A 27,632-nucleotide genomic window follows, 5' to 3' on the forward strand; every position below is an offset into this window, starting at 1 on the left:
CCTGGAATAGGGACTGAATTGTCCCCAGTCCCCTGCTCAAAGGTAGGGAGTCTTGGACTTGGGTGGGGAACAAGGCAGGACAGATCCTCTCTCCTTGCACTGGCCTAGGTCTGGTGGCCAAAATGGAGGAAGAGGCCAGGCCCAGACAAGTGGGCAGGTTGGGTGTTGAAGGGAGGCAGGCAGGGTAGAGCTGTGGTCACAGCTCTGACTCAGGGGTGCTGGCTAAGAGGTAGCCGCTTCCGTAGCGTCCATTGGGGTTGCTGCTGCTCTCCAAGGGTGATGTGCTGCCGGGCCCCAGATAGGAGCGGTGGGTGGGCATGGGGGAGGGCGCCTCGCTGGGCACCTTGCTGAGGATGAAGCGAGTCTCATCATTCTCTTCCAGGTTGGAGATGTCCTTCATCATGCGGCCCTTCTTGTAGGACACAGAGAGGGTGTTGGAACCATCGGAGAGCAGGTGGAAGTGCCGCAGGATGAACACCACAGGGATAGGCAGAGTTGCCACAGCAATGAGCGTGATCAGCAGCGCCATGGCCCAGTTGGGGAAGTACAGGTAGCGCTCCGCGGCCTAGAGGGTGACAGCGGGAGAGGCTGCGGGGCACCAGACAGCACAGTCCCGAGCCTACAGGCCAATCTTGTCCCACCCTGGCCTCCCCCACTTTCCTCCCTCCCCATGGAGTGCTACTTGGGTGTGGTCCCAGGGTCAGCTGTTTAAATATCAGCTAGGTTAAAGGGGCCTCAGTTTCTACATCTGTAGAAAGGGCGGGTAATTCCACTCCACAGACACGAAAAACATGGCTGTGCCTTAGAAGAGCTAGAAAGTGTACTGACTTTGCTGAGCCTCGGGTTCTCCTTTTATACTATAGCAATGGTGCCACTTCATAGGAGTGCAACACACCCAGCAAGACCCGTTACAAAGGAGCTGCTCTAGAAAGCTTTGTTCCAGTTGTCTGTTAGGTTAAAGGCCTGAGAAGATGCAAGTGACTCTGGGGTTTGGGGGGGTACCACTCACCTCCTCCTTAATCCAGGCACTGTAACCTGGGGGCGACACCCCCAGCTGGATGATGCTGGCTGTGGTGAGAACAGCCATGCACAGAGGAGACACAAACTTCCACATGTAGAAATAGAACCGGTACGGTCGGAAGCCCAGCATCTCTGTCAGCTCCTGCATAAACCTGCCAGGCACAGCAGAAGACAGAGCAGTTTCCTCACCATTTCCTCCCTTTCTCCTACAGTCACTTGCTTCTGACCAGTCCCTTCGAGCTCTGCTGGCCTTTGCCTTCAATGTTCACAGTGTGTAGCTTCCGTGATCTTCGGGAGGCTCGGATCTGCCTACTTCACACCACATTCCTCCAGAGATATGGCCCATTAGACAGGCCCTGCACCAAGTGGATAGGTGCTAGAAAGCTCTGGATTCTCAAAGCTCCGTCTTCTCCCACCGGCCTGGCTCAAGCCTCCCCCTGCTGGAGGAGAGGCAGCAATGCACCTTCCTAGTATGGGAAGAAAGAAACTCCCCAAACCAGACTCTGCTAGAATTCTAGGAGGCAGGCAGGATATGGGTGTCAGTGGTATACAAAACTCACCTTTACCCCAGTTACACTAACCGACCCTCGTCATTCCTTCTATCATAACTGCAAGCCACATCAGGAGTGCTAACAATACCTGTGACTTTATCCCAAATAGATTTCTTGTCACATCCCAGTTATTTGAAGATAACTAGAAGCATTTACATCCATAACTGCTTCAAAATTACAGTTGTTCCTGGACCCACAACTCAATCTCCTTTGGGGGCTCCTTTTCTTATGTGTTCAGTGCCTCCTTCTGTGCCTTCCCAGGATGCAAATGACTCCCCTGATGCTGGATTTCAAACCCATATGAACATCTAGGAGGGTCAAGCCAAGGTAGTTAGTGGAAGGCCTGGGTCCCTCTGAGGACAAGGACAGTGGACACTGTAAATTAGGGATGGGGGAGGTACCAGTCCTGAAGTCCCTGGGAATGCATATTTGGCCATAAATAAGAGCTGGCTATGAGTGGGGACACACAAAACCAAATCCTCTTTCCCTGCAAAACCTAAACTTGATACCAAAACCATACATTAAAATTATAAACCAGGCTGCTGAGGTCCACCAACTCTTTGAGAGCAGGAGCCTATCAAATCCCAACCACGTGCTAAACAAGCTTAGTGGATATGTAAGGACTGATATTTAGCAAAGGGGCTGTGGTAATTGATCGTTTAGGCTGGCATCAGAACCTGAACCCAGGATTCCCAAGGTCTTTAGCAAAGCTCTGTTTCTAACTAGCCAAGTAGCCTCCAGCATTTATGTCCTCTTTATAGCCCTCAATTTTACAGTGCCAAGGGGCCCTTTAACCCTGATAGACCATAATCTCTTGTCCCCTTCACAAGCAGCCATGAGAACTCGAGACTCCCCAGAAAGCCCTTATGGGAAGGAAGCCACCACAGATCCCCGCCACTCCTCTATGACCTCCTTACTTCTTGGTTCCATAAATCCAGGCCACGGCGATGTTCTCAAGGATGACGATGACGGTGAGTGGCAGGGTGGCCGAATAGTCATCAAACATGGTGACAAAGTAGTTCCCGGAGCGCTGGACGAACAACAGCCCCACGAAGAATGCAAAGACACAGCAGCCCACTACAGAGAGCCGGGAGGCCGGTGTGGGGGCAAAGGTGCAGGGTGGGTGGAATCCTAGTGGCTTGGGGGAACCCAGCTCCCTTCTATCACATTGCTTCAAGCAGGCTTGCAGCCTGCCCTTCTCCATGACCCACAGGCACAGCCCTGCAGGAGAGGGCTGGAAGATGAGGCTCTGAGCTCTCCTGTATCAGGAGGCTTGAGGAAGGGAAAACTGCATTCTTCTGCCATGGTCCCTGCACCTGGTACAACACCAGGCTCAAGACAACTGCTCTACTTAATTATTGAATTGAATTGAGTTGATTCAACGGATTGGTCCTGGGATTATTTTCCCCAGGACACCATAGTTTTCCCATCTGAGAGAACTTGCGCTACCCCATCCCTGTGACCCAGGGATGCGGGTAAGAGGTAAAAGCATATCGTGACAGTGTTAGCAGCTGAGTGGAATATCCAAGGTCTGCAGTGAGGGAGAAGGGCCTTCTGCAGAAAGGGTGCTGAATGACCCGATCAAGTCAGAACCTAATCGTCATGCACATGCTGGGCTGGTGTCTGGCAGGGCAACAGGGAGTTACCTGTGAACATTTCCTTGGGTACCTTGAAGGTGTCGATGATAGGTGTGGTGATTCCTGCCATGGTCCCAATCATACTGCCCAGGCCCAGGTTGATGAGCATCAGGAAGAACATGACAGACCAGAACGGGGAGGCCGGGAAATGTGTCATGGCCTCAGTGAAGGCAATAAAGGCCAGGCCTGTGCCCTGCACAGACTGAGGGTGGGGTAGAGAGTAGGGGCCACTTTTACTCCACAAGTTTCCTGACTCTTTTCCCCTGTCCTTAGGGTTATAGGACCCTCCCTCCATTTCACAAGGATCCCCACTGCCACTTGAACTCTTTCAGCTTGAGAGAGTGGGTCCTCAACTTTAGTGAGGATCAGAATCTCTGGAGAGAGCTAGCTGTAGTGATTCATACCTCTAATCCCAGCACTCAGAAGCAGGGGGATTGTTATGAGTTCAAGTCTAGCCTGAGCCACATTGAATTTCCTGCTAACCTGGATTGCAGATTACTATTGTCTCAAACCACCCAAACTAAACCAAGATGTAAAAGAAAGCTCCCGAGAGTTTTCCTGGGGACTTATAATCTACAAGTTGTTCAAGGATCCCAGTGATCTAGGTGAAGAAGCTCATAGAAACACACCCAGTGTAAGACTCTGTCTGCTCTTCTAAGGCACCATCTTTGTTACAATGGCCACTCCCATTTCTGAACTGCCAAACTCCAGACCTTAAATCAGCAGGCTCAGCTGTGCAATAAAAGCAACTGTAGTCTTTAAGTACCCATCCTATGTCATTCTCCCACAGAGGCAATGGTTTCATTGGTTTAAGGTTAAGCTGGTGTGAGATTTTATAACAATATCGGGTTCTCATGGAAAGTCCAGGAAGAGACTTTGCCTTAATACAGAGGCCGTTTGCACGAGCACCTGTTCACACACTGCCTGCTCACATCACTTATAACTGCCCTGTGATTTTGAGGAAACACATGACCCATCCTGAGTTTTTAGTTGTCATTCAGATACTCTTGAGGTTTCCTTGTGTGAAAAAACTCCTGTAATCCTAGTTTTGTCAGAGGATCAGCCCCATGAGACTGGGTGGGATTTTATGGAACATGGAAGAAGAGGAACCTCCAGTTGGGCTCCTTCACTCTTGATCATGGGAGAGAGCAAGGGATGTAGAATGCAGCTCCCATAGACCAGCGGAGCTGTCTTTGCGCTTTTCTTCTGTTAATCCTTTTTTTTAAGTGGTTAGGTTCAAACTCAGGGCTACATGGATGCTACACAAGCAAACTCCATACTACATACATACTACATGCTACATACAACCAAACTCCATCTCCAGGCTACAGGGCTGCCTTTGACAATGTGCTCAGACATCTCTAAGGGAAGCTTCTGGTCTATGAAGAATCTCAGGGGCTCTAGGGTTTGCTATCCCCAACATGAACCTTGGCTCCAGGCAGGGTCCTGGGATCTGTGGCTTTGTTTCCTATTGTCACTTCTAGCAGAAGAGTCATCTCGAAAGTTAACAACATTGCAAACATAGGAAAGTTATTCTCACTTCGACCTGAGCATTAATGAGGAGGCAGGATTTCTGCTCTAGACCAGGAGCTAAGTATCACTGTGGCAATGGAAGTGGGGGCAGCCAGGGAGGGCAGAAATCTCAAGGGGTGATGCAGAAAGGGGACTCTGGAGCAAGAGTACTGTTGATATACATACATGCACACACACATATGTATGTATGTATATGTATATATATATATTGCTTGCTTATTCATTAGCTGTGAAATGCTGACCAAGCTCCTCCCCCAACCTACAGGCTGCTCCTTGATAAAACTGGGGACAATATTCATACTCAACTTATAGCATTGCTACGGGGGGGGGGCATTGTCAAAGGAAATGGAAACAAAAGGGTATTGGCATGTACTAAGTGCACTATATACATAGGGCCCTGTGCATAGGAAGTTTTCTCTATAAATGGTGAAGCTGGGCTGGAGAGATAGCTCTGCAGTTGAGAGGGATGGCTTTTTTCCTAGAGGACCCAGGTTCAATTCTAGCACCCACATGGTAGCTCACAACTGTAAATCCTGTTCCATAATATCTGGCACCCTCACACAGACATACATGCAGGCAAAAAAATCCAATGCATATAAAAATAAAATAATCTTGATAGACAGACAGACAGACAGACAGACAGACGGGGAGGCTCTCTCAACTAGCAATGGCTCCTGTGATTTCAATACTTCCTTTGGCCCCTCATCTAATCATAAGCTAACCTCTGGCAGATGCTTTGGCTGACATTGGTCTTTCTCCAGACATACATTGTGAGTATACATAGTAAGTCTGTGTTTATTAGTAAACAATCACTCTCTACAGTCTTTCAAAGCCTGTTCCCAAGCTGCAGCCAGTTAGCCTATCTCTGATTCCTGTCTGTCCTGGAAAGGGTGGCCTGTTCCAGTACCTTGTCCAGCTCATCCTCCAGGAGGCAGGGATCCAGGCCCAGGGCTGAAAACTGCTTCTCCTTAACAGTCATGATGACGTTGTACATCTCTGAGTAGTCCTTGGTGGTCAGGTGAGAAAAGTTGACATGGGGTGGGATGAGGTCCCGGCTCAAGACATTGGAGTTGAGGTACCCTAGAATTTTCTCAGCATTCCTGCAGCACAAAGAAGGCAAGACAAAGTAAGAAGGTAGGAGTAGGGCCTTAGAGGCCCTTCTCAGAAACCCAGGCAGGCACCCACAGGTCTCTGACAGAAACATCCATGAACCTGTCCTTGTGAGCCAGGGCTAAGGAAGATGATGATCTCATTCCTTATGGAACAGAGGGGACCTTTCACCCTGCCCATTCCACCTGCTACCCCTAGGTGAGGCAGACAGGAAAAGGAGGAACCAGAGGGGCCATGCCACCTACTCGACCACACACTTCTCATTCATGATGTTGGCTTTGAAGCCCAGCACAGCAAACACCACGAGGGTGGCCAACACGGAGGTGAAGAAGTTGATGAAGGACACCAGGGCAGCATCGAAGTGGCAGTTATTGTCTTGTTTGTTGTAGCTGGAAAAGGCGATGACACCTCCAAAGCCCAGCCCCAGGGCGAAGAAGACCTGTGTGGCTGCCTCCCGCCACACCTGGGGGTCCAGTATCTTGTCCAGCTACAGGCATGAGCACGGGAGCAAAGAAAGACAAAGAGATGATGGTTTTAATCGTGTGCCCACCATCCCCGCCCTTTCCTCAGCCTCAACCGAGTCCATGTAAAATGACTTGGTATAAAACAGCTATGTCTGTGGGATCTTGGGAAACTCACCAACTTCTCTGATCCACAGCTTCCTCAGGTGCAAAAGACAGATAACAGTGTCAACCTCAAAGGGCTGCAATACTGAGTGCTCACACAGGAAGCTGAGCTACAAGAGTATCTGAGTGACACGGAGCTATTTCTAACCTTTATCAAATCAATTTTTCTTTCACTCGTGTTTCCTCAAGTTTCCAGCATCCTTGGAACTTATGGACTAGTTGGAGAGATGGACATTGGGAAACTGATCCCACCAACAGATGCTAAATTGCAAATATGGCAAGGGTTGGGACAGTCAGGCACTCAGTGGGTCAGGAGGCAAGGATGCTTCTCAGGGGAGGGAATCCTCGAGATGCCTTCTGACCAGTGACAGATCAGTGTGAGCATGGGGTGGCATATAAAGAGACATAAAATTGCCCAAGGTGGTTATACAGTGAGGGTAGTATGGTTAGACTGATGAAGCAGTATAAATATGTTGGTGCAGGTAGGGGTGCGGGTCAGATAAGCAAATGGAGTGGTACAGGTTCAGTGATGTAGGTACAGGTACAGTGATATAGACAGAAAAGGTGGTGCAGGTGTGATGATGTGGCCAGGAGAAGTGATGTAGACACAGTGGTGCAGGTGAGATGGTTCTTATGAGATAGTACAGGTGAGCAAGTGTGTTTGGGGGAGGTGAGGCAGTGCAGGTGGGATAGTGCAGGTGAGGCAGTGCAGATAAAATAGTGCAGGTGAGGCAGTGTAGGTGGGATAGTGCAGGTGAGGCAGTGCAGGTGGGATAGTGCAGGTGAGGCAGTGCAGATGGGATAGTGCAGGTGAGGCAGTGCAGGTGGGATAGTGCAGGTGGAATAGAATAAGTGGTTCTGAGAAAATCCATAAAAAGTCAAAGGCCTTTAGAGATTTTTGTATTCATTGTAAGAAAGCATTTGATTCTGGAAACACTAAGAGGATAAAGAAGGAAGGCCACTGTTGGATGTACATTCACAAAAGTATCAGGTGTATGTATGTAGCCAGGAAGCCACAAGGAAACACCTGGAAATCCAAGGGGTATGTGGTTGTGGTTTTGCCTGTCACCAGATGGTGCTGAGAGAAATGGAGACCCTAAAGATAGACTGGAGATGGATATGCTAGACTGGAAGGCCATGCCTGTGGCTGGCCTGGAGATGAGTTTCAGGGGAGAAGAGGTCCGCAGGGCTGGGCAGAGCATGTCTACACAGCAGTTACAGAGAAGCTGAGTTCAAAGTGCCAGATGTTGAGTAGGGAGCTTGGCAGATAGTGCAGTTTTACTGCTGAGTACAGCTGAAGAAAGAGGTTGTGCCTAGCACACGGCCCTGTAGGATACAGGTAGACACTGAGAAGAGGGCAGATCCTGGGTCCAAATTCATCTCTAGGGTTTCATGCATGGAAGAGAAAGTCATCCTGAAGGGAGCAAGAGAGGTACAAGTGGGGAAGCCCAGGGCCAGGACATTGTAAAGGGAAGGTCAGCACCTCGTTGAAAGAGCCCCAGAGAGGAAGTCAGCAGCCAGGAGGTAACAGATGGGTTTGGCTGTTCAGGGATCCAAAGGCCCTGGAGCCAGGTGGAGGGAAGGGAGGCAAGAAGCATGGGGAAAGAAATGGAGCCATGCACATAAGCTAGTTCTTAGAGAAGGAGCCTTAGAAGGTAGCAGAGAAGGTATCATCAGGGGGAAAAGGTCTGTGAAATGAGATTGTTGTTTTTCTGTATTCTCATTTCTGGCTTGATAATCAGATTAAAGAAAACTAGTAAGGGAAGGGATATAGGAGTGGGGAATGGAGCTGTCCTCCACAAGAGCCCTTTGAACTACTTGTTAGAAACGGAAAAAGGAAGGGCTGTAGAAATGGCTTAGTGGTTAAGAGCACTAACTTTTAACCTGAGTTCAAATCCCGGCAACCACATGGTGACTCAACCATCTGTAATGAGATCTAATGCCCTCCTCTGCTGTGTCTGAAGATACCTATAGTGTTCTTATATGTAGTAAATAAAAAGATCTTAAAAAAAAAACCTACAGCTTTGCCTGTCATGTGAGGGGTTCTTGACTTGATAGTTCTGCTTTCCCTGAAAAGCGAGAAGCAGGCGGGAATGCTGAAGGGTAGGTTCTCTATCAGTGGTCATAGAGGAGCCTGGGAGACAAAATCGGAAAAGGATGTCCTGCACTGCTGTGTGCCTCCTCATGTGCAGTTTCTGTCGCTCTCTGTCTCTGTCTGTCTGTCTGTCTGTCTGTCTCTCTCTCTCTCTCTCTCTCTCTCTCTCTCTCTCTGTGTGTGTGTGTGTGTGTGTGTGTGTGTGTGTGTGTGTGTGTACACATGTACAGTATGAGGGGTGGAACTCAGGCCCTTCTTTATGCTAGGGTCCTGTTCTACTTCTGAGCTCTAGCTTTAACACTAAAGTCTGCCTTTTGATTAAGGATTAAATGTGTATGTGTGTTTGTTTGTTACATTGGAAACCAAGCCCAGGGATCTTGTGTAAAACCTTAGGGCTTTAGACTTGAGGGCTTTTGCTTCTAATTGTATTTTAAGACACAATTGCATTAACATCCCAAGCAAGGTCCAGGGCCTCACCCTGTAACCATCACTTGAGGGTCTCAGCAACACAATAGGAAGCTTCACACCAAGTGAATCAATAAAGACTATAAATAGCCTCACATGTGCAAGTATTTTCCCTCCAAATGAGTTCTACAGGACTCAAAGTGAAGAGAAGCAACTTTAAAAAAAAAGACATTAGTAAACAGGGGTCTGTAGTAGGTGTTGGGATTCTGTAAACCCCACCCCTCAATTACCCAGCAGTAGCCAGGTATGCTCCTCCCCAGTGACCTGACACTATAAAAGGAGCTGCTTGTCCCCCTCCTCTCTCTCTTGCTCTTGCAGCCTTGCTCTCCCACCCCTACCCCTCCTCTTCCCTTCCCTTCCCCCCTCTCCCTCCACATGCTCATGGCCAGCCTCTACTCCTCTACTCTCTCTCTCTCTCTCTCTCTCTCTCTCTCTCTCTCTCTCTCTCTCTCTCTCTGCCTCTACCACCTTCTTAACTCTCCCATGACCTGAATAAACTCTATTCTGTACTATACCGTTGTGTGGCTGGTCCCTCAGGGGGAAGGGATTCCCAACATGGACCCCCCAGAGGCATCCCCCTTACCCCCAGGACTTGCCGCACCTCCATGGGTGATATGCCCCCCACTCTATTCATCTTTCCCCTAACATTGATGCCGAGGCTTGGAATGTCATCTTTTCACAACATTGGTGCCCTGTGACTTTTCCTTTCAGTGACTTTTCCTTTCATTGGTGCCCCGTCATCTTTTCCTTACAGTAGGACTAATAGAAAAAGAGAAGAAAATGGCTATTTGCTAATGAAAGGGCTCTTCTAAACCCCTCTCCCCTCACTCCCTTGGGTGACAAATTTTCAATGATTCTCCAAAAGGCTCCAGAAATGGGTTGAGGGATTACATATACTTTGAAGGCATGCTACACTTCACTGGTGTTTCTTGGTATCTACTGTGATGATGTCATCTATGTTTGAGACTCTAGCATGGGAGTTCCTTAGGATTCTCATTATTCCCAGAAACTGAAGCAGGTGTGTGGCTACATGTCTAACCCATCACTGTTTAGGGCCAAATTTCTTAAATAAAAGCAGCTATTCTAGGGGAGACGAGCCAGTTCCAAACTGGTGAGTAAGACCGATCTAAAAGCTTTGAGGACACCTCAAAGGACAGGGCAGGGTTGAAGTGTATGCAATGATTTTTGTTACAAACAATTGTTTCTATGTTAAAATCATGGCTGTCATTATTCTTTTAAAATACGACCTGTAGAGAAGGGTAGTGTAGCAAATCCCTATTCTAGTCATTCCCCGGTTTCAGAAACCATCCATATGAGAGCAATCTCATTCTTCCAACCCACCCCAACCCCCTCCAGTCTTGGACAATTTTGAAGCGGACTGATAGCTCAGAACTGAGTTTGAGGCCTCATAAAACCATCGAATGCTAAAGCTTGTCGTTGGAGGGGAGATGGCCCTGTGTGAGTGTTCTCCCACAGCCCTGCTTCTAGTCCATAGCTTAAATGGGACACTTTGATGTTGGAGATGAACAGCTACCCGAAGCTGACCTGAAGGTGAACTCAGGAGGCTTCAGTATGGAAGGCCTGATGCTGCTTGATTTTAAAGGAGGTTCTTGTCATGGAGTGACAGTATGTGATTTTAGGAAGTGACAACAGAGGTCACTCACTATCTAGACAGGACATGTCTCTTCCAAACACTGGGATAAGACTACAAGAGGAGAGATGAGACAGGATTTTCTAATCTGGAGAGAAGCCTATTCCTTCCCAGGTATCCAGTGTGATATAGCATTGGCTTCCTGCTGTTTCTTTAGCACAGTGGTTAAGTCACTTCCTGCCAATGGAACAAGATGTTTTGCAGCATAAAAGATGCTTTCTGAATGCACAAGCAGCAGCTGAGCACCACCTGGGTGTCGAGTGACAACAGCTCACACGTGACAGCAGCACACACTCAGTACTTCTCTAGCACCTGCCATGGCAGAGCCAGACTGAGCCACAAGACACCAGATGGCACTGGAGTGCAGAGTTCCCACTGCCTAAGAATAGTGTCACCTTCGCAAGGGACAAGGATAATAATAGCTTGTGCTTGCTATGTGTTCTCCACTTGCTGGTAGGTATCTCTGGGCAGGGGTGTCACTGTGCACCCCATCTTGCAGCTATGAAAATAGGTCTCAAGAGATGAGGAGTCTTCCCAGTGGAAGCTGGGCATCTTCTTGATGAGAGGTCTTTGCTCAAACAGGAGTCAAGAAGTCCCAGAACCAAACTCTTTTCTTGAGTTCTTGGGACTTTCGGGGACTTCTCTGCTTTTCTCCAGGAGTTAACATACATTCTTGGTCCTTTGGGCTCCTTTTCTTTACCCCTCAATCCCAGAAATCCAGTTTCCTTCCTCAGACATGTGTGACCATGACATTGGCTTCCTGAGAATTCTTCCAGTGACATTCATACAGATAGCAGCACATGAGATACACATCTCACGTTACAACATATACAGACACACGTATGCGTGTATTTCTCCCACACCCCGTGGAACACTTCCCACACTGGGAGCACACCACCCTGTTTTTCCTCATCATACTTCCTCGGTGTACGTTCCAGGTCCCACAGAGTCCCAGAGCATCTAGCAAACTGCGCTGCTCTGTCTCCTCACAGCCTCACGTCACAGTTCATTCACCTCTTTTGGGAAACAGCAGTAATAAAAACACTTACCCTGAAGGGCCTTAAGGGGTTTAAGCAAGTTGATGTGTATGAGGAATATAACTGTTTAAGCACCTCCCCGGCCTGGGAGGCTATGTGCTTTCAGAATACTCATGTGCAAAAGGCTGCATCATCAGATTGCTGAGAGCTAGGTGTGGTCCATGCTACCAAGGTCCTGCCCACTTCTGAGCCCTATTTACCAGATGTCTTTTAGGGCCATGCTTGCCCATTGTTCCCATATGGACAGTGACTTCACACTCACACCTTCTTAGCTCTCCAGTGCCCCTTCTTCATTCTTCAGCTAACCACTCAATTTCCTACCTTGTTGAGAAAGATGACTCTATCAGAAGAAGACTCCCATCATTACAACCCCTTCCTCCCCACATCTTCTCCATCACAGCACGCTGCCAGGGTCTGCTCACTCTTGGTGTGGAAACTCTGAATCCAGCTAACAACAGCTCTTCCCCCAAGGACACTGGGCCTCTCCCTGATGCCATCTGGATCTTTTTAAAGTACACAGTTCAACGATTTTTAGCACACTAATGTCATGGAATTTGTACCACTATTAATTTAGAGACTCTCCCTTCCCCTTGAGAAGCACGTTTCTATTAACAATTGTTCCTCATCTCTCCCCTCAAGTCCAGCCCTAAATGATGGCTAAAATACTATTTCCATGAGTTCCCTTGCGCTGGCATCTCATATGCTTGGAATTACATAGTATGTAGCTTCTTATGTCTGGCTTCTTCCACTTTGTTTAATGTTTTCCAGGATCTTCCATATTGTAGCATGTATTGTAGATTACTTTATTCTTGTGTGTGTGTGTGTGTGTGTGGTGTGTGTGTGTGTTCATAGGGGAGGGTGATACATTTCTGTAGTTCATGAGTGGAGGTCAGAGGTCAGCCTTGAACCCCTTCCTCGGTTGCTCTCCACCTTTTATTTGCTTGTTTTTGATATAAAATATCTCACTGGTTTATTAAGTCATTGAACACTGGTGGCCTAGAATAGAACCTAAAATGGCTGAGCACCAAGTCCCAAGGGTCTTCTCATGTCCCCACCCACAGAGCTGGGGTTGCAGTACATGCCACCGTGCCTGGCTCTTCTATGTGGGTTTTAGGTGTCACATTTGGGTCCTTAGGCTTGTGTCACATGCACATTATACATCATCACAGCTCTGGTACCTCATCCCTTCCTATAGCTTCCTATAGCTGGACACCATTCTGTTTTATGCACAGACCTTTTTGTATGTGTCCATTCCTCAGCTGATTGGCAGCTCTGTTGTTTCTACTTCAGGTCTACTGTAAACCACACTGCCGTGAAGATTCATGTTAGAACTCTGTGAAATCATTTTGTGAGTTCTCTTAAGCTTTACGTGTAGAATCATTGCATCCTATATAGAGATGCAGACTGGTTTTTCAATTCTAGCCTGACAGTGTCCAATGACTTGTTCTCATCACTACATAAATTCTGCAGTAACATCCTTGACCCTCTCCAGTTATTACTGCATTTGTCTCTCTCCGTGTTTGTTTGTTTCCTTTCACAGTTAAACTAACGGATATAGACGCTTTCGCCTGCTTGTCTCTGACCTGTCACCTCACTTTTCATTCAGTCCATTACTACTAGAGTTTGTCCCCCATATTCTGCCAAAATAACATCTATGAAGGTCACCAAGGACGCTTCTGTTGCTGGCTGATTGGTCTTTATCATGTGAACATCTCGGCTTTATTCAAGCTTTCTCCCCACTCTGCCTAGGAGCAGGAGTGTTGAGATTCTGTAAACCTTACCCCACAGTTACCTAGCAACAGCCAGGTATACCTCACCCCATAGTTACCTGGCAATAGCCAGGTATGCTCCGCCCCAGTTACCTGACACTATAAAGAGGGCTGTTCCCCCCTCTCGGCCTTTTGACTTCTTGCTCCCTTGCTCTCCCCTACTTATCCCTCCTCTCCCCCCACCCTTGCACGTGCAATGTGTTCATGGCTGGCCTCTGCTTCTCTACTCCTCTTCTCTCTCTGCCTTTACGACCCTCTTAACTCCCCTCCCCATGCCCTGAATAAACTCTATTCTGGGTCCCCCAGAGACATCCCCCTTGTCCCCAGGCCTCGCTGCACCTCCATGGAGCATACCCTCCCCCCTTCATTCTTTTTTCTAACATTGGTGGTGAAACCCAGGACATCCGCCTTCTTAATTTGCTATCTCTCCTCCAACCTATGAACACTTTGGCTCCAGAGCTGAGTCCCTGACAGTGCTCACCCTCCAGGTGACATAAACCAAGCCACAGCTTTGAATTCCAGTACCCAGGAATCGCAAGGTTGTTCCTTCACCCATTTCTTCCAGATTTTTAGAGTAAATTGCCACTCAGCATCTCCACCTGCTCACCTGACATTTTAGAACTGCCACATCCAAAACAATATTCTGAATGTTCACCTTAAATTCTGCTTCTCCCTCCCTCCTTCCCATCTCTGTAAATGTCATCTTCATCCTTCTGGTTGCTCAGGCAAAAGGCCTTGGAGTTCCTCTTGACTTCTCCCACACATCACATCCAAACAACAGCAAACCCCAGTCTGCTCTCTGAGTGTTTCTTCAACTCAACCAAGTCACTCCGCTATCCTTGCTTGGCTGGCAGTTGCCTCCCACCCAGTGACTCTCACAAGCAAACCTCCCTGTTCTCCTCTTGGACTATCTATGACAGCTTCCTTCCTTCCATCCTTCTTTCCTTCCTTTCTTTCCTTTTCTCTTTCTTTCTTTCTAGATTTATTTATTTTATGTATGTGAGTATACTGTAACTGTCTTCAGACATACCAGAAGAGGGCATCAAATCCAATTACAGATGGTTGTGACCCACCATGTGGTTGCTGGGATTTGAACTCAGAACCTCTGGAAGAGCAATCAGTACTCTTAACCACTGAGCCATCTCTCCAGCCCTATGGCAGTTTTCTAAGAGGCTCAGGGTGACAATATTATCCCATCCCTCTGCCCTGAACCTCCCACTGACCAAAGTTCCAACAGAGGAAACAAAATGCCTTCATGGCCCCCTACATCCTCATAGCCCTAGTTAGACCACAGTTCTCCCTTCCTTCTTTCCATTCCAGCACATTTCCTAGACTTTGCAAGATGGCCCAGCCTCAAGTTCCTTTCATTCATTGTCTCTCTGTCTAGAATGGAAAGTGTGATCTCCACATCTGCATGTAGCTAAGGAGAATGGGACTCCTTAGAGTGGCTATTCAAATGTTCTTTCTCCACGAGGCCTTCCTTGACCACTCTATAAAATCACAACTCTTCTCCTAGATACCCCAATTCTTTTGTTCTCTGCTCCGTTCTCTCCCTTAGCCACAGTGGTTAGTATCAGTGCTGGATCTTAGCTTATACCATCCATTGTAAAGGGCTGAGAAATCTGTCTGCTGTAATTCTGACTCTGAGAGTTTGTGTGTTAAGAAAACTCCATTCACCATTATATGTTGGGTAAATTACATAAGAATTGCAGGGTACCCTATGGTGACATGGGTTTGCAATTGGATGAAAAAAAATGATAAGGGAAAGCTGTCTGGGAATTTCAAGCAATCCAGTAGCCATTAACACCAATCACGATCCCATCAGAGGCACTGGTGAGTCATCCCAGCATCCTGGTACGCAGCAGTTGTCAGATCCACTGGCTCTCTGCTTGCCAAAAGGATAAGTCCTATATCCCGAATAGTTTCTGATGTTGGAAGAAGTCAGGGAAGGAGGGAGAACCTCTCACATCATCTAACAAAGTCTGAAAAATGTCTGAGATGCCATGGTCAGAATTACCTTGGACTCTTCAAGATGACAAAGTGGTATGACCTATTGGGATGTTACTGATATTGAAGCCTGAGCACCTCCGGATAGTTACCTGGTACCCCATGGTACCAAGAACCTTAAATGGACATAGAGATCCTCAGATTATGGCCCCAGAGACCCATGTTTTACCTCATATGATCTAAAACAGACACCTCTCCACAGTGGTCTTCACCCTGCACTGACTGCTGAATGGCTTGTTCTGAATGTGGGTTCATCTTCTCTGCACAGTAATGAAGGTCTGTAAATAGAAACCTCACTCCAGGCAAACGGTAGCACAGGCTGCTTCAGTGCCCTTGATGGAGCAGAGCTCAAGTCTTCTTAGCCACCCCTCCCTGCTCAATGCAACCGTCCAGAGTCATGTACCACAAAACTTCTCAGTGGATGCAATGTCCTGGAGACCAACAAGTCAGATGAGCCATGAGCTATACCAAGCTAGTTCTTAGGGACTTGGATCCTCTAGGGTCTCCTGGGTTTGATTTTTGAGCTCAGAAGATTCTGGCCTCTTTAATGCCAAGATAGATTCATTCACATGGCTTCTAAAACATCCAGGAAATGGTTTGAGGGAGGAGGTGCCCCCATTGCTCAATGAATTCAGAAGCTATATGCAACCATTTGATGGGCAAAAAAGAATCTTGTCTGAGAGTTATATACTGTTAGTGTTCATGGCTATGACCACTTGGGAAGTATTTTGGCTGAAGATACGTATCCCCTTTGAGACAGCTATTTCAATCTTTACTGTAGATACCCTAGAGAAACAAAGACTCCTGTAACAGTGTTGATTGTAGCTTGTGCCGGTTAGTTTTTATTGTCAACTTGACACAGCTTGGAAGAGGGAATCCCAGGTCAGACTGGCCTGTGGACTTGTCTGTAAGAAATTATCTTGATTGATGTAGAAGAGACCAGTCCACTGTGGGCAGCACCAGCTCCAGGCAGATAGATCTGGCTACGTAGGAAAGCTAGCTGAGAGTGAGTCAGTAAGCAGTACCCCTCAGCTTCTGCCTGAGTTCCTGCCCTGATTCTTCCTCAATGATGGACTGTGACTTGGAAGGGTAAGATGAAGTCAACCCTATCCTTCTCAGGTTGTCTTTGGCCATACTATGTATCACGGCAACAAGGAAACTAACCAGAACATAGCAATGTCAGCAAAAGTAAAAACTGGAAACAAATGAAATAAATGACCATCAAGTAGACATATACTTGACAAATAAGAACATTTTAGTTCAGATCTGTGGTGAAACACTAAAACATACGGAAATAGGTGTGCTACAGCCCCACATATCAGTATATGTAAAACAAAAAGAAGAGTGTCATGAAAAATCAAAGCAAGTCATAGAAGGATAGCCGTGAAGATACACGTAGACTGTAAGAGTAAGTAGAAATGCTATGCACTCTCTGTGGAAATATGTCTGTGTCTAACATCTCAAAGGATGCGTTAGCAGGATAAATCCCAAATTCAGAATAACAGCTTCTGTAACCCCCAGTTTTCACTTGGGTCCTAATAGTCAGGAGCGATTCCTTGGAATCCACTCTTGTGAATGGGATTAGTGTCTTTATAATAGGGACTCGGGTTATTAGAAATAAGATATTAGATATAAGAAAGCTAGCCGAGAGTGAGTCAGTAAGCAGCGTCCCCCAGCTTCTGCCTGAGTTCCTGCCCCGACTTCTCGATGACGGATTGAGTCCTTCTGCTCTCTCACTGTGAAATCTGGTGCCTTCACATTGACCTTCCCAGCTCGAGAACTGTAAGTAATAAAATTTCTTTTGCTTATCAGTTACTTAGTCTAAAGTCTTTTGCTACAGCAGCAGGAGCAGACTGCCAGTTGCTATCCTTGAGAAAAGAAAGGAATGTCACATCAGAGAGCATTACTTTATTGGCATCTGTGATGTTTTACTTCTTTAAAAATGTCTATTATATTACTAGATATGTATATTTATGTTAGAAATATTTCACAATTAAAGAGGTAATATAATGGGTGTGTGAATCCAGTGAGGTGAATTGAAGAACTGTGTGTGCCAGGTCTAGTGGCCAAGTCTAATGTTCCTGTGCCATTATCTTTTGAATCCTTTATACCAGTGACGCTTAACTCCGTCAGCAGCCTATCTGGAGACATTTGTGAAGCTCTGTATTCATACACATAACCAGAGCATACATATAACATCTTCATATAGCTCAGTGAAGTATAACTCAACGACTCAAGCAGACACTTGAGATTGTGACTCTAGGGTGACCGCTGAAGTAACTCATAGAAGCCAATAAACACTTACTCTAGAGGAGACCGACTGGTTATCTGTTAGATATAACGTGCACAGCCCTATTGCTTGCTTCAGGAAATGTACTTCATGCTTTGTGAGTATGTCTGTAGAAATCTCGATTGTTTGGTCCAAGGATGCCTAGGGCCAGTTTGTACAGCTATGGGTAGTGTAGACCCTAACCTTGGCCATCCTCCACCCACCAGAACCTACTCACAATAGCAGGGCAGGAGAGTCAAAGGGACCTGGGGACTTCAAACTCCATAGAATTTGAGGTCTTCTGTCTCACTCAGTGTGAACTACCTGTGTAAGGGAGTGTGTATGTGCATTTGTTTACATAGGTACGGAGGCTCTACTTCTGAGGTTTCCAGCTGGTCTGACCCAGTCTGACCTGGAGCATATGCGCTAGAATCTTAGCAGGCCCCTTTTGGCTGCTACTTATCAAAAGGATTTAGAGATGAAATTCTTAGTCTCACCAGCTGGAGGCAGTCTACAATTATTACTCCCCAGTGGAATGACTCCCATAGCTGTGCCCAGGGCTTTAAAGGGCTACGCTGTGAGGACAGACCACCTTCCCGAAGGCTGGGCATACATCTTAGGGACACCTGTTTCTCATTTGCAGCCTCTTTAAAGTTTCTGTGCATTCCCTTCACAGGTTATTGGTGGGATTGTGAGGGAGCCTGGGTGGGCTCCCCGTTTCCCTGGTTTGGGTACAAACTGGAATTCCTGAGGGCAGTTCATCTTCTTGGCTCCTGTTGCCACAGACCCACAAAAGAAAGCCACCCCTCGAATGAATGAGTAAGTGAATGAATGAATGAAGCCCCTCCCTCACGTTTCAGTGGAATCTGCCTGTACCATTGCTGCAGGCATGCCTGGTGCTTTTCCACATCCTTGCTCTGCGGTTTCCTTGGATTAGTAAATCATACTAAAGCCGAAGCTCATCCTGCTCTGCAAGGCTCATGTCAGTGGCCACCTCTTGTCTACAGCCTTTTCTGATTTTACCCAAACTGATATGCTAGCTCTCTCCTTAAAACGAGAGTACAGAGCCTATGGCCCTTTCCTTGTGCCCCTCAATGGGGGCAGGGGGGACTGGCAATACACCTGACACACAGTAGGGTCTAAAGGTGAAACTGCATGAAGCTGACCAGGCCCGGTGGATCTGATGGGGATCCCCCACACGTGGGAGCCACAAACCCTTACCTTAGGAGTGAACATGTGCAGGATGCCATCAACTGCTCCTCGAAGCAGCAGCCCCCGGACCAGGAAGCAGGCCAACACCACATAGGGGAAGAGGGAGCTGAAATACATTACCTGCAGAGAAGACAAAAGCCCCTGTCAGGCCAGCCCCTCCCACAGCAGGCACACTGCTCACAGCTGGGGCCCATGACCCTCCTCTGATACTAGGCAGCAGAACTTGGAGCCTGGAGCCCCCAGGCGCTGAGCCAAACCCACCAATCATCTGGCCCTGGGCCCAGGCAGGAGCAGAACAAGCAGAGGAGTCAGCATGGCTGTGCCTGAAGCTGCTCCGCTTTTCAAGGGCTGGCAGGAATGAGCTGTTAGGCTCCACTCCTAAGGGCTGTTATGGGGTGAAGAAATTCTGTGCCCTCCCTTCTCATTTTTTCCAGTTTTGTCTCCCCTGTCCTTAGAGGTCCTGTAACAAAAGTCATCTAGGAGGTCTTGGCACATTTCCCCAGCAGAGCCCATCAGAAGAGGGTCTAGCCCCTAGAGATCCTGAACCTGAGCCTCGTGCTAGTTGCTAGCTGATCCATGTCATGCACCTTTCCACAGCCCGGTGTGCCTGGTACAGAGCCACAAACAAAGAATTTGCTCATGGACCCTCAGCTGCAGTAGAACAGGGCAGGAGAAAGGCTAAAAGGATGCATTCGCGCTAGTGTCCTGGGGACTGATCCTGCAGCCTCCATCAACCACTCCTGAGGCCTCGGGCTCGCTCCTTCATCTTAGTATGCCTCCATCTTCTCACCTTTAAAGGGCTGTAATATCCTTAACTTATACGCTGGTGAGAAAGAACCAAGGATGTATGGGTGTGGCGGTTCTGACAAATACCACAAAATCTCAACTACTTATTGTGGCCTCCAGAGAGTGAGGAGACTGGTAGCTGAAGTGATACCAGCTCTCTACAACTTAGTTTTGGTACTCGTTGAATCTGATAAAGGACCAAAGAACCTCAACAGACAGAGAGACATACGGACAGGGTTCCAGCACCAGCCCAGACAGACTGGCTGGATGATATTACATGAGGCGCTTTCCCCTGTATAGACTTCAGTTTCCCCATTGGTAAAATGAGTGGGAGCCTATCAGATGTCTGCCATCTTCTTGCAGTCCAGTTCTACTAAGTCATAAATAATACAGGCTGGAACTGCTGGGAATGATGGCTAGGGCTCAGTCCTTATGCACCTTCAGGGACTGGATTGCTTGGGGGACTCAAAGTTCTCAGCTGAGCTAACAGCCCTTTACCAGTGGATAGTGTGAGGGCCAGAGCTTCATCAACAACTGCTTGGAGTGCCCAGTGCAAGAGCTTTTGTTTAGGAACCTGAGGAGGCAGCATCTAGACAGATGGCACCCCAAGATCAATACCCCCAGCTTTCCTTCTCCTTGGTGTTTGCAGCACAGGCCTGAACTATGAGCACCAAGGCAGTTAAGTGTCCCAGTAATGACTCTCGCAAGCTCATCCTTGGGCTGTCTGCAGTGCGGATGCTCCCTCCCCTCCCGGGAGGCTATCACTTTAGTATTCTTCCTTGGTGGCTTGGGGTTCAAGCTCCTGCTCTCGGAGTCCCTGCTGCCTTATCCCAGCTCACCTTTCCAGAGGACTGGATGCCCTTGACTACAGCCATGCCCACGATGCTCCAGGCCACAAGGAGGCAGAGTGTCATCTTCCAGTTGAGGCCCCCACTCTCTGAGATGGAGTTGGAGATGTCCAAGGCCTCTCGATACCAGAAGTAGGTAGTAGCCGAGCTCTTCTCACACTCAGGTTCCACCACTAAAACCACAGTAAGGTCACAGAGCCTCAGCTTCCAGCCCTCAAGGCCATGTCCTGGGTGGGACCCTACCCAGGTAGCAGTGGGTGAGTGGGTAGCTGAGAGTGAGATCTGGAAGATCCTCAGGAATCCTGAGTCTCTGATGGGACCGAAAAGGCTTTAGACCACGGTCAAATGGCTACGTTCCCACCCAGACCATCCTGTGCTCACTGATCCACAAACAGAAGAGCCAAGTCTGTCTGAAGATTCTTGGGGAAAGGCCTGGAGACCGAGGCTGGAAACCCAGAATTCAGATCATTGGTTAAATGGACAGTCTGAGCATGGGAAAGTGGCTTCGGGACCTGTTTTTTCATCTGTGGAACAGTCTAAAATCATTCTTAGGCATATGCTATTAGGGTAACACAGTACTTCATAATTAAACAAAATTCAATCCCTGAGACCTCTGTGAGCCAGGCCAGAAGATCAGTAGATCATTCCTTCAGGAGAGGGGGGAGAAAGGAGGGGATTATGGTGTGAAGTGCTTTCTCCAAGGTGACTCAAGAAACCAATGAAATCCCGAATCTAAGCACTAAACAGTTTAGAGTCCTTCCTGGAACGGGGCTGGCTGGGGTTCCTTGGGGATCCTACACTTGCCTGCCACGGTCCCATTCCTGATGACAGGACATTCACTCCAGGGCAGTGGGTACTGGAAAGACTTGAAGAAGTAGAAGACGCTCCACCCAATGATCACATTGTAGTACAGCCCAACGAAGAGGCAGACCTGAGGATGAGAGGACCAAGGTAAGACCATCATAGTGGCTATAGGTAAAGCTATACCTGCCTGCACACCATGCAAGGCCTAGCAGCTCAAAACCAGCCATGGTGGAGGATGAAAGGGGATGAGATGGAGCAGGAAGGGCCTGCTGCTAGTCCTCCCCCATTCATCTGATTCATCTGGTACTCAGGCAGGCCACAAAGGAATTCCTGGGATATTAAAATTTGCTCCTTTAAGCAATAAACTCTTAAAATGTTAATCCTTTCCAGTTTTAAATCCCTGTAAGATACTTGAAGCCCTTCCTCTATCATTTCCTGGGACTTTAGTTAGAGATGCCCTCCAGGACCATGGAGGCATACCACAGCACTGGTCCTTATAGGTCCAGACAGTGATGTATTTTGAGACTGTGTGGATTGCTGTTTTCCTGTGTCTTCTCTTCTTTTTGGGTGCTACTCTTTCTTTGAAACTTTGAGCAGCCTGCCTCTTGGGTCATGGTAATTACACTTGACAGAGTGTAAATAAGAGTATTAAATGTATTAAAATAAGAGGGTCTATCCATGTTTTATAGTCAGGGCTTGGCTGCATCTACTCCTGATGCTCAGAGGTCCCTTCCAAAGTCCTGGCTAACCCAGACAATTGGGATGTCTGGTTAGTGTGAGTGCAAAGGGTCCTCAGTGTCTTCCCTCTCATGTGAGCACCTGTGTGAAGATAAAACCTCCTATTAAGTCTGCTCTGTCCTGTGGTCAAACCCGGCATCACCTGTACATAGCTTACATGGTCAGCTATAGCGTGGATCCTAGTTTTTTATCTCAAGTGTGAACGTGGGCAGCTGGGGGCTTTTCCTTTAGGGGATGCTGCATTGCCTCAAATGTATACAGCTCTCCTCAGCCAGAGTTCATCCACAGCCACACAGATGAGCCTAGAAGTCCCCATCCAAGGCCCACGAGGTCTCCCCAAAACCTTATGGGTTGATCATAAGGCTCCAGTCTGATTATTTCAACCGTTTACATGGCGCACTAGCGAGGGGTCCTACAACGCACACATTCGAAGCATTCTCCTCAAGGAAGGGTAATGGAGTTCAAAAGAAGCTGAAGGCTGGTAAGGAGCAGTGGGACCTGGGATGGTCCATCTGTCTCCAGATAATAGGGACTGAGATAGTCTTGTGAACCTGTCACATTTTCCCTCTTTAGCATCAGTTGTGAATGTCACAGGTGGTTTCTGGCAGTGCCATCAACTTTCAGTTTAGGAAATATGTCAGCTATAGCCCTGAGACACCAGCTGTAATTCTGCTGATGGTCTCTCTTCCTCCACTTGTCTTGGCCCAGGACTGTGATCCATTAACCTGAGAATGTCCTTTATAGTATCTGCAAGTGGCCCCACTGCTTCCCACACAGTGTCACCCCCCCAGCACCAAACTTACAATACAGCTGGAAAAGCCGATGCCCCCCAGGCGGGGGCACACATAGTGCCAGACACCAATGCTTCCACGGCGGATCCTCTGGCCTACAGCCAGCTCCAGAAAGAAGAGAGGGATGCCAATAATGATCAGCAGCACCAGATAGGGCACCAGGTAGGCACCTGCAAGGAAAAGAAAAAGGCTCTACAGTCTCAACCGTAGCACGGGCACAGTGACAAGAGTGTGAGGGAAGGGGCGTGGGAGCCACGTACTACAGTCTCAGCCACATCTCTTAGGCCATCTGGAGCTTCTCTGTGAATAGTATGGCTCATGGCTGTGATCTTTCCTACACGGGCACATCCGGACTTTCTTCTCCTTGATCCTGTGACTTGAGATGTGAAATGAGGGGGCATGTGGATGCCAGAGCCTTCTGTTCACAGGGCTCCCTGCCTCTCAGGGGGCCGCATGTCAAGTCTCAGACATTGGCCTTACATAGTGTTCTGTGGATACCTGCCCACAACCCACTCAGATGCCATGATGGCTCCTGCTCACTCATCCCCAAGGGCTCATTCCCACCCCACCCCACTATGTGGTCCAGCCCTGCTGGCATCTGACGCAGATGCTGACACAGCAGATTGAGAAACTCAGGAGCTTGGAAACTCTCCAGAGAAAGGGTCTGATCAGCCTCATCATTAATCCACAGCTAATTGGGTGGAATGGAAGAGAAATTAGCTGTTCAGGAAAGCGTGATAAGGGAATCATAAAGGATAGAATGATCTTGCTAAAGATTACAGATAACAAATTAATCGTGCTGTCTTAAACCTAGCTGCAGACACAATCTCAATTCCAAGTGACAGGGCATTTAGCAAGAGAATTAAAGTCATGGCTGGACATGGTCTAGTGCACCCCACCGAGAGTTGTGCCAAGAATATAGCCCTGTTAGCAGCACTATCAGCCAGGCCCTGCCTGTCAAATTGCCTTGCTGGCCCCTGTCTCCTGGATTTCCTAGCACCTCCAGGGAAAGCCTTTCAAGGGAGGAGTCTTCTAAAGCCCCCAGCTACACTGCTCTGTCCTCTGTAACTCACCCTTCTTCTGGCACACACACCATCTGCCAATGAACACTGGGGGTCAGGCATCTATTGGACACAAAGTCCACCAGTTAGCAATAGAAGCTGTTTATCATGGGTCTCCTCTGGGCCAGACTCGGGCTTTGGAGGATGCAGGAGAAACAGAAAGCACAGACGACATTCTGGGAGACTTTGTGGGAGGTGTGTTCCTCAGATTCATTCGGGCAATGTGAGCAAGCATATGCGTACACACGTCCTGGATTGGTCACACTGTAGGGAGCCACCTGAGCACACTTCTGCTGAAGAAACTCGTGGGGAGAACATTCCAAGAGAAGCTTTCCACTGAGCCTTACAGAGCAGCAACTAACTTAGCACACACGCTTGTGTACACACACACACACACACACACACACCCCACATAGGCACACACTTATGCACACACACAGCCATCCTCTCACTCACAAGCTGCCCATCAAGTGCTCATAGGTGGAGGGAAGCGGAGCCACAGGAGGAAGACCAAAGAACCATAGGCACAGACCTCTAGACTGTCCTTAACTCAGCCTCCTGGTCTTCAGTGGAAACAGAAGCAATAGAAGCAATCTATTGCAGAAAGACAAGAAAGAGCCTCACTGTAGTGTTTGTTTGTTTGCCTCAGGCGGGACAAGATGTACCGGGAGATGAGCGGAAGGGTCAGAGCACACTAGTATCTCCTGTCGATATTTCCTCCTGCCACAAACTGGGGAGAGCCTGTAAAAGTGATCTATGGCAAGAAAAAAATGTGGACTGGCTTCCTGTGGCCAAGGTCCCTTCTATCCCAATCATGACTGCAAGTCATTACCACACGGAACTTAGTCTGGACAGAGGGCTCGAGGCCAGGACACACAGGCGAGCTGAGTTCATGGTTAGTCAAAGGCGAATCTGTGTATCGATCCCTGCTGCAGTCATCTGGACATGCAGCAGTGCTCTCTTCCACCTTGGAAACATGACTTGGAGATCAGTGGGTCTCTTCCGGTGCTGCTGTCTTTCAGGAATTCTGGAACTGAACAGCGGGGAGCACCGCTTGGGGAGCACCGCTTGGGGCATCAGGGCGTTTAGTGGAACATAACCACTGCAGTCCCCCAGGTCCCTGTCTATGCCCTGTGCCTTGCTTTTGGCAAACCCTTCCTACTTGTAGCGACAGAAGTCTGTCAGCACAGTCAATTTTTGGCCCCAGTTATAAGGATTGAAAGGAAGCTGAGGTCAGGCTCTGGGGTTGGACCATCAAGACTGGAACCCAGGCCCTGCCATCTACTTTGCAACTTTGGACAAATGGCTTGATCTCTCTTTGCTGTTGTTTTGTGAGCTAGGCAGACCAGTGTTCTCAAGCTGGGGGTCAAGACCCCTTCAAGGTCAGACAACCCTTTCACAGGGGTCGCCTAACACCATAGAACACATATTTTTACTTACTCTTCACAACAGTTGCAAAATTACAATTATAAAGTAGTAACAAAATATTTTTTTCTGGTTGGAGGGTCATCACAACATGAGAGACCGCATTAAAGGGTCACAGCATAGGAAGGTTGAGGACCACTGATGAACAGAGAATGAAAATATTAGACAAAACTGTATGGTGCCCCCTTTTGTTTTATTTACAAAAATGCTACTTCATACTCCTCCACTCCCTGCTTCTATATATAGGGTTGTTGTGAAGAAGAAATGAGTTGTTTTAAATAGGCAGACTAAGAAGAATGCTGCTATACAACCTTTAGGAGGTGGGGTATGGCTGACAGAGGTGGGTCACTAGGTTGAGCCTTTGAGAGCTGCACTCTGTCTGAGATTCTGTATTGCTGATTGTTTCTTGGTCTACCTTTTCAACACTTCCCAATGCACTTCTGTGGGCACAGAGACACTCATATCTCCACCATGACAACCCAACAGGCTGGAGTGTGGTGGTCCCAGAGCAGCCGACCCAGGAGCTATTAAGTTCCCTGCGGCAGCTTTTTCAGGAACACAGTGCAGCTTCCTGCTTTCCTCTGTATCTTTGACTGTCATCTTGACTATGGTCATCCGAAAAGGAATTTCCCAGATCAGACTGGCCTCTGGGCATGGACTTGATTAGTAGTTGATCGAGGGGAGCCCAGCCCACTATGAGCAGCATCATTCCCTGGGAAGGTGGTCTGGGTTATGCACGAGACAGCTAAGCATTATACCACGAGTAAGCATGCAGTGTTTTCATGGTATTGTGAGTTCTTGTCTAAGCTCCAGCACTGGTCTACCTTAATGATGGGCTGTGACCTGGATGTATATATATATATGCCAAATAAACCCTCTCCTCACGGAAGCTACTTTTTAATAAGAGTATTTTATCACAACAGGGAAGAAAAAACTAAAACACAAGATTACTAAGTGTTTGTTTCTTGTTTTGTTTTTGTTTTGTTTGTTTGTTTTTTGTAATTTTCCCATGGTTTCAAACCAGTCTGCCTCTGGAAAATTCTGGTGAATCTTCACACTCTGGAGAGAGGGTGCCTAGGGATATCTCCCTGCCCTAGGTGCTTTATCAGTACTGATAACAATTTTATAGCAAGCCATAATGCTCAAGAGAAATTTGCATGCTGGTGCAGCATCAGACCCCACCTCTGGCAGCCAGCCCATATGGTGTCAAGTGCACATGACAGGGCCAGGCCCACCAGTGAAATCCTGTCACGAGCATTAATCCTTCATGCCACATGACCAGAAAAAAATTACCCAACCAATTTGTACCCCAGTTCTATAGTCTTTAAAGTAAAGACAATGGCCTCTTCCTTAAACAAGGTTGCTGGGAGGAGCCAATGGATGAACTGTGTCAAACTGCTGCTTTGGCTGTTCCAAGATGCTCAGCTAGGAGGAGTTTCTAGCAGTAGGCCCAGAATCCATTAAGTGCTTAAAATAGTACTTTGTATCTCATAAGTGCTTGACAGTAACAGCCAACACTTGCTTTTACCAACATAGTATGTGAAATTCATTTAAACCGTCCAACCATCCTGTAGGCAGGAAGTACTCTTATGCTCAGTTTTGCACACTAAACCCTAAGAGGTTCAGCAGCTTGTACGAGGTCCCAGACCTGGCTGACAGTGTTGCTAAAAGGGCTACGTTCTTGGCACAACTCTTAGAGGGGTGCACTCAACCATGTCCAGGGCTCACCTTCTTATCGTGGCCTCCAGCCTTTTTATAGCCGCGAGCCCCTGTGAGACTCTCCAAGTCTTGTTCTGGAATCCTGCACTCCTCTCCCCAAGGACCCCAGTTCTCTCAGCAAAGGCATGGCCCTTCCTAACCCAGGTCAGCCCATTTTCTGGGTATCCTTGATCAGTCATGGCTACCTCTTACCTCCTCCATTTTTCTGGCACAGGTAGGGGAACCTCCATATGTTGCCTAGGCCCACAGAGAAGCCGATCTGGGCCAGGATGTACTGCAGCTTGCTATTCCAGGCTGGCCGGTCCTCTGCGTCCAGCTCCTCCTCCGCCACCTTCTGCTTACCGCCTGTCTCGCCAGCCACATTCAGTACACTCTGCTTATAGTCCACAGGCTCCTCGAGGGCCAGCAAATCAGCCACTGACTCCGTGACGTGCTCATTGCTGTGTTCACGCTGGGTCACCTTGCTGTTCTTAGGCAT

At 48.0% G+C, this 27,632-nt stretch overlaps 1 protein-coding gene across 2 annotated transcripts; it reads right to left on the reverse strand.

Moving 5' to 3' along the window:
- Nucleotides 1-196: 196 nt before the first annotated feature.
- Nucleotides 197-27,632, reverse strand: SLC6A17 (solute carrier family 6 member 17; the record flags this gene model as incomplete). 2 transcript variants are annotated; one of them, XM_080915352.1, is made up of 11 exons in its annotated part: nucleotides 197-565; nucleotides 1,010-1,172; nucleotides 2,489-2,648; nucleotides 3,218-3,401; nucleotides 5,649-5,841; nucleotides 6,097-6,338; nucleotides 18,992-19,102; nucleotides 20,608-20,789; nucleotides 21,415-21,547; nucleotides 22,962-23,119; nucleotides 27,347-27,632. In XM_080915352.1, 11 exons carry the CDS (start codon nucleotides 27,630-27,632, stop codon nucleotides 197-199), a joined length of 2,181 nt encoding a protein of 726 aa, XP_080771478.1. The 2 variants fall into 2 exon arrangements, with proteins under 2 accessions (XP_080771478.1, XP_080771477.1); XM_080915351.1 differs by having other exon boundaries at nucleotides 3,218-3,410.

The sequence above is a fragment of the Micromys minutus genome (genome assembly GCF_963924665.1).
Source record: "Micromys minutus genome assembly, chromosome: 4".
NCBI classification, from domain to species: domain Eukaryota; kingdom Metazoa; phylum Chordata; class Mammalia; order Rodentia; family Muridae; genus Micromys; species Micromys minutus.